This window comes from Cynoglossus semilaevis, chromosome 15, assembly GCF_000523025.1.
Source record: "Cynoglossus semilaevis isolate Cse_v1.0 chromosome 15, Cse_v1.0, whole genome shotgun sequence".
NCBI classification, from domain to species: Eukaryota; Metazoa; Chordata; class Actinopteri; order Pleuronectiformes; family Cynoglossidae; genus Cynoglossus; species Cynoglossus semilaevis.
The window spans coordinates 2500469-2507861 of NC_024321.1; the positions used below are offsets into that span (position 1 = coordinate 2500469).

At 36.6% G+C, this 7393-nt stretch overlaps 1 protein-coding gene and 1 long non-coding RNA gene across 5 annotated transcripts in view; one reads left to right on the forward strand and one right to left on the reverse strand.

Moving 5' to 3' along the window:
* Nucleotides 1–7393, reverse strand: part of LOC112488136 (uncharacterized) — an 87016-nt gene that overhangs the window by 71989 nt on the left and 7634 nt on the right. The window lies entirely within an intron of this gene.
* Nucleotides 1–7393, forward strand: part of LOC103390592 (sodium bicarbonate transporter-like protein 11) — a 30018-nt gene that overhangs the window by 8187 nt on the left and 14438 nt on the right. The window contains exons 1-2 of one of the 3 annotated variants that reach the window (XM_008326510.3): nt 232–903; nt 6292–6342. In XM_008326510.3, coding sequence (XP_008324732.1) covers nt 867–903; nt 6292–6342 — 88 coding nt within the window. In that variant the 5' untranslated portion in view covers nt 232–866. Of the gene's footprint in view, nt 1–231; nt 904–5642; nt 5716–6291; nt 6343–7393 lie in introns of those variants that run through there. The other 2 variants (XM_017039321.2, XM_008326509.3) reach the window with 2 other exon arrangements.

Below are 7393 nucleotides of genomic sequence, written 5' to 3' on the forward strand. Positions count from 1 at the left end.
TTTAAGGTGGTTTCCACAAAACCTGAGTGGAAAGTATATTCAGCTACACTTCTTTTTCACGTCCTCTCATGAACCAAGATGAAAAAACAAACAAACAGTAAGCTAAAAAAAAACCTACATGTTGAATAACCATAAATAGAAAATTAATACATGTTTTTTGTGTCAGGGTTTCTATGATTGTTTAGTGTTTCAAGGCATGTGCTTCCAATCTGGATTGTGTTTTTACAGATGGATTCAAGAACTAGTCCTCTTTGAATTTACAACTTGCTAACTTGGCTCAAGGCTTGGCTGTATGACTTTCTAGCTTGGACCAAGGCTTTGATGTATGACTTGCTAGCTTGGATCAAGGCTTTGATGTATGACTTGCTAGCTTGGATCAAGGCTTGGAATTCTGTTTTGGTGCACTGTTTCTGTGTATAACTGTCAGCCTTTAAACAGTAACCTGGTCTTCTTCTGTGATTTATATCAAGATTTCAAGGCGGTATCTCAATGTACTTCTATGTACATTTTTGTAGTTATAGTATAGTTGTTTTTTTTTTTCTGTAAACAAACCTATGTCAGTCGGGTAGGCACTAGGACCTTGTAGAACCCTTACCTTCTATGACTTCCCTTTCCTCCTCCCCCTCATTGCTCTCCTCCCCACTCACCCATGTGTTGGCCCTGGAGGAGGTACAGTAGCTTTACTTCAACATGTGTGCGAGTTAGAATTAAAGCAACTAAGAGAAGAACTTCACTCAATCCTCGGTGTGGGAGAACAGACGTGAGAATAACGAAGATGATGGGCTGACCATTGAGAAACATCTATCCTAATATTTTTTTTTTAAAAAAGCAACAAAAAAACAAACAAAAAAACCACATCGGATATTATGGAAGGGAAGAAGGTGCTGCATTTTGTACCATCTGGTGAGTTTATAACAGAGGTGTGGTGAGAATGTCTGCCATTGTAGATCACAAGTCATGAACATGCTAAAATAGACTTTTAATGTACTTTAAATAGTCCGGAAAACTACTGTCCACTACAGTTTAATAGTCAGGTACAGTGAATGACATTTATTATTAAAAGGGCAAAGGATGTGTGTCAATATTTACAATATGCCAATAAAAGGCACGTTTCTTTGGCATGGCAGTGTTTTACAACTGAGCTAAAAATAACTTTCGAAAAAGGATATCGATTGAGACATACTGAGTACACAGAAGGGTTAGATACTTTACAAGATGGATTTGCACACACTAAGTAATTCTGGCCAACAGAACAATATGCCTTATTCTTACAGAAAACCTGTTTCCCTTTTGGCTCATTTTCTTATTTTTTGTTGCCTAAGTTTTACTAGTTGTTAATACTAATTGTGGTTGACATAATAATCTTTTGGTTAGCTTGCAGTTCTTTGCTAACTTTTGGTTAAATTTAGGAAAACATCTGTCATTGGAATTGACAAAGTTTACTTCATTTTAACACTTCTGTTTGGCTTACCTTGAGCTTTGTAGATGTTTTTACTACTACATTATTTGTCTTAACTTTTTCAAAATATGTGTGAGCTTTATTGCTATTTTTGAGAATACACTTTACTTTATACTACCATAGCAGTATACGGTAAAGTGAATCTGTTCCTCTCATTGCCATTAAAGGGTTAAACAGTTTTGCTTGATTATCCTTGGGTTAAGGATTTAAGAAGATTAGCGGGGAGAAAAAAAATGTTCCTTCCTCTAAGCGAGTAAATTTAAAAACTATCCATTTTTATGGGCCTTCTCCTCTTGACGGAGTTAAGATAGGACACATGATTATTAAACAGTTTGGCCTCAGTATTGAAAAAAACAAAAACTATCAAACTTTAATCTCTGTACACCGGCACACACAGCTGAGTTGAACCTCCTAAATTTGTACAGTAATGGATCCACTTACGCAAATGATCTTAATATTAAAACATCGCTATGGCAGACACTTGGAATATTAATGACACTGTTGGGTTGTACTATTAATATATGTACTATTGTAAAAATACACCTTTAATTGGTCTTTACAACTCTTTTTAAATGGTTCGAGTTCATGCTATGGACTGGAGGTTGGGTTAGGTTTTGCCCTACAGCCGGAAGATCATTGTTAGGATCCCTGACTGTAAATGATGGTATGTCTGTACAGAGTTTGTACCATGTGTAGGTTTCTTTTGGGTACTCAGGTGCCCTAACAAGTTCCTAAAACATTCTAAATTGTGCTCATTTTTCTGGCTTAGTCAAGCATAGGTATTCTGGTGAGTGTGAATGGCCGTTAGCCAAATTACCTTCAAGGTACTTGAGTCTGCTTCAGTCTACTTAAGTACCCTGTTAAAGGCTTATGTTACCCCATGACCACTTCGCTTGTCTGGGGAATGTCGTCAGGCAGTCCCAACACTTCCCACAAGACAATCCGGGCTCTTCGTTCCACGGTGGTGGAACGAGCTACTGAACATGAACGCTCATGTTCCTGCCTATTTTTAAGAAGCTCTTGAAGCACCAGCACTCTTGACACCACCTCCTGTCGTAGCGCTTTCCTCTACTTCCCTTCTCTCGCTGCCCTAAAACCACACTTTCCTAACTAGCGGTCTTCTTTCAAGAGTCCCTCTATGTAGCTTCATTGCTAACCCCCCTCCTGTAAGTCACTTTAGATAAAAGCGTCTGTTAAATGCATAAATGTAAATGTACCCTGCCCTTTCACAACTGTTGGTGAGAATTGGCTGCAGTTCCCCTCTTGACCCTAACAAGATTTAAGGTGAATAAACCACCACTAACATATACAGCAAAATGTAATGACCTTCTCACAAATCCATTTGAATACAGCGTATCTTATAAATATAAAAATCACACAGTTCGACCAGTCAATTACCACTGTGTCTCTAGGCCTTTTGTACCTATTTATACATTGTTTTTGTTTCTGATTGTTTGGGTGGATACTGCTGCCAGCGCAACAACATGCTCTTCACAGACAGTAAAGATGTTCTTATCATAACCTTATCAGATCCTGAAGGAATGGGTTGTAAAATCAGATTCAGTTAAGTCAGTTATCACCTTAAACAGATGTTGTGTTTTTGATATAATCCTATGAACTGGCTCCACATGTCACCTGTAGATTAAAACAAATAACTAGTAAAAGATAACCGTGTTCTTTTTTGGGGGGCAGTGATGCAGAACGAACAGACAGTAATGAGACTTGGAGGTGTTGAAGTGGACTGAGCTGTGGTTCCTCCCTCCCGATGTTTGCTTTGGTTTCAGTATATGAACATGTACACTCTGACCTACCGAGTAAACATCCTCATAGAACAGATGAACTCACGCACACTGCAGTTAAATTGGTTTTTGAAACTACTGCCTGAGACTTGGTGTCACATATTTCAGTGGCTAAAACCCCACAGTGACACTTTTATCAACCTGCTTACTGAACACGTTTGACCTTGCACAGTATCTGTTATCAGATTGTTTTTCTTAACGGTTGTCTGCAGAGACATAACAATGGTCCTTCTGCTGCCTCCTGCTGAAGGACTTTCACTGTCTACGTTTAGGAGGTTAGCATTGCATTTTAAAGGTTCTAACATTTAGCTAACCCCTAGCTAAATAAGCTATTTTTTAGTTTTTGCGATCTGAGAAGCTGTCATTTAACCATAAGTTACAATTTAATCTCTTTAAAATTCTATAAAATCCAACAGTCTTGCAAATAGTCAACTTTTTTTTAATGGTATTACTGTCATTCCTTGATATATTTTGCCGAACTATCGTCACCTTTATGCGTTTTATCTGTTGCTCTAGCAGCTGTATATATATTATAGATCAATTTTATTGACTAATAGTTAGTAAGTAAGTATTTCTAAAAGTATACTTGGAATACATTTCTATGATTGTTTTTGTTTCTGAAGGCCGCAATTTATATATTTTGCATAAAGTTTGCATTATTTTGATCAACAAGGAAAATCTGACATTACAAAAGCAACTTTACAGCGCAACTGAAGAAAATGACTTGTCATATAAATTTAAGGTCCAGTTTAAAAAATCCTAAGGGTATTTGGTCCAACTATTTCTAAACTCATGCAATGTTATAATGGAGAGAGCGTATATTATATTTTATTGTTGTTGTACTACCTTCTTGTCAGTCCCGGTTGTCAAACATGTGTCTGATAAGATATGCAGCTGACTAATTTACAATAAACTTGACCTTTGTCCTAATAAGCCAACCCGTACTGTAAAGGTCTTCATTAGAAGACGAATCCATTCTGTGCTACAAACAGCTGAATTCCTGAGCCACCATGCTGTCTCGGTGACTCCTACTAAACATGAGGAGGAACCAAAGGAGTTGAGGGAGGAAGCCTGGGAATGTACTGTGTAATATGCTTTGCGATATAGCTTTGCACAGGAGCCCTGAGGACTAAACTCTGCCTCAAGCCACAAAAACAGCTCATGTGACCCACAGCTAGGGATACACAGCCCCATGTACAAATACTAGACGCAGCAGGAGACACATTTTTGTTGTAACTTAGTACAAAGGTGCCCATTTCAAGGTTCTCGGCTTCTATTTTTTACTGTCTTTGCAGGCAATTATCTCTGTACGACACATGTTTAGTTAATGGTGTGATATCCGTGTAGCAGTAAAGGTCTTTGAGTTTGAAGAGTTTGAGGACTAGAACTGAGGTGAAGAAATTAAGGGTATTATAGTTAGCTGGCATTTCGGTGACATTTAAACAACAAAGAGCTGTGTTACAGGTTTCTCTGTGGAGTCAATGACTGTACTAAGTTCCTGTGATTTACAAAAGTCACAAGATCTGTTGTCGAGACATTCAACCAACCAGGTTAAATAGAGCTAACATACAGTCTACGTTTTGATTTTTTATAGACATGTGATGTTTGAATTGGCAAATTTCAATAACATATTGGCTTTTGGTAAATTTCTTTGACATATTATAGTTTTTTTGACATATTATAATCTTTAATTAGGCATATTTTCAAATGATGCAATGATAGCTTCTTGCCTGTCTTTAATAATGAGGTTGTTTATTGTTGTTATTAATGTTTACAGAACATTTACAGAAAACTTAATTCATCAAGATTTATTATGGAAAATTCAGGCTTTATCTTTAACTTTTAATTACACGTTTTCCGTTTGTCAATATTTAGATGTTTTCCATAAAACCTCTAAGTTAGTAACATCTTTCAGATATCTGAAATTATTTTGGCTAATGTCTAGCGGCTAGCCATTATTAGCCAAGCTCGGCGATACAATAAGAGAGATAGCGATAAGAGAGATAAGATAGATACTCATAATGTCTAGGTTATATTCTTTTTTTCTGGCTGCTCCCTTGAGGGTTCACCACCAGATCATCTGCCTCCATATCATACTATCTCCTGCCTCACTGCTGTTACACCAACAATCTCCATGTCTTCTTTCTTAACATCCAGAAATCTCCCCTCAGATCTTCCTCTTTTTCTTTTACCTGTAAACTCTATCTCCAACATCTGTTGTGCACATCTCCAAACCTGCCTCACCAACTACATCTCCAAACCGCTCCACCTGAACCGTGCCTTTCATCTGCACATTTTCTGATCCTGACCATGCAGGTCACACACATGTCATCATCTTAATGTCTGACACCTCCAGTGTCAGCCTCAACTGTCTTCAAACCATAAAAACATTATCTAGAAATAACAATAAAAAACTGATATCCTTTATATCCCAATGAACAGGATCGACTACAACAGGTCTGACTGACAAAAACTAGATGGAAAAATGTAATAAAGCTCGAGTGGAAAAGCGACATTGATAGAAACAGATTTATGATCAGATTCAATAATACGAAGATGTTAGGTGTTGTGAATTTTTGTCTTGTGAAACAAATATGTTGATTTTGGAAGACATTAATATTATACATTTTCAAATACTACGAATAGGAGTACATGAAAGCCAATTTCTATGGAAACCCATTTCGGCCAGAGATAGTATCTCGTTATATTAACTTAAGAATCGATGATGTTTTACACAAGGGAACCAACAAAGAAGTGTCTAACATAGTGGAGAAATGACTGACATCACCAGAAATGACTTTTATCATGGTGAAAAATATTTAAAAAGTTTTCTCCAGAAACATACTGCTAGTGCTACTTTTGTGTCAATGTTATCAACTTCCAGCATATCCAGCAGCTTGTTGACTCTCTGTTATCAAATGCTGTTATTTTAGCTGCTGGATATGCTGGGTTACTGTTAACTCTCTGTTATCAAATGCTGTTATTTTTAGTAGATGCAAAAATATTTACACACAAATTGTTCATCTTTTGCAGAAGCCCCAAATCCTGGACGATCTAAGAATGGACATGCTTTCCAGGAGATGGGTAAGAATTTTCATCTTTGAATATACAGTTCTGACTTCTGCCTTGGTGTGAGCTGTAAAGTTGTATTCTGTCATGGGATATTCTTAATTAATAATCTGCTGAAGCTGTGGGAAATTAGAGATAGAACTAATTGCTCACCCGTAGCTATTATGGTAATGTCAGCGTTGTGTTGCAGCTCAGTGGTTTGTAATGAGATTGAAATGAATGGGAAAAAGACACGGCTGTTAATTTCTTTATCAGAGGTAATAAAACCACAGTTTATGTCAAGGAAAAAGGGTTTTATTATTTGTGTCCTGAGGAATTTCATAAATGTTGTGATTTCTTTTTATTTACTCATTTTTATTGTATTTCACAGTAATTTGTGTCAAGGCTAGCCTCAAGGTAATGACAAGGCTAACTGAATATTTTACAATATTTGACAAAAGATATTACCTTTTTTTGGGCTACTTAGTTATTTACCCCTAATATTTAGAAAAATGGGTGGCCATTTTTAATGTCTCTAATTTTAATGTCTGTCTATTACAGACAGATTTCTTTATTCCTTTACAGTTTTCCCCTCCTTTTTTGTCAAACCTTTGTTTGGTTAGCTTTTCACTGGCTTTAAGAATAAGTTAAGAAGTCCTTTATTCGATCAACAATGGTGAAGTTTACAGTGTTGACAGCAGCAAAAGTACAGTACAAGGTACAAGAGTGAACTATAGGATAGTGCTATAGAAATGAGATAATAGTTAATCGACAAATCAGTTAAGTTATCATCTGGTTCCTTTGTGGCTACTGTTTTACTTTTAGGACTAACACTCACTCCCCTTTCTTGATCGTCTGACATGTAAACTGGACATTAGAATTACAAAAAGATTAAATGTCTTAGGTTTCAAGCACTTATTCCAAATCCTCATTAACCAGGACAATGTTTAAGTTTTTTATCCCTTTTTCCTCTCTGGTAATAAAACTAACTGATGTGATTATTTCCACACAATGAAGGAATTTACAAGTGGCCACGATTATAATGTTGGTGCTCGTCTGGTTTGAGGATGTTTTTATTACTTTACTC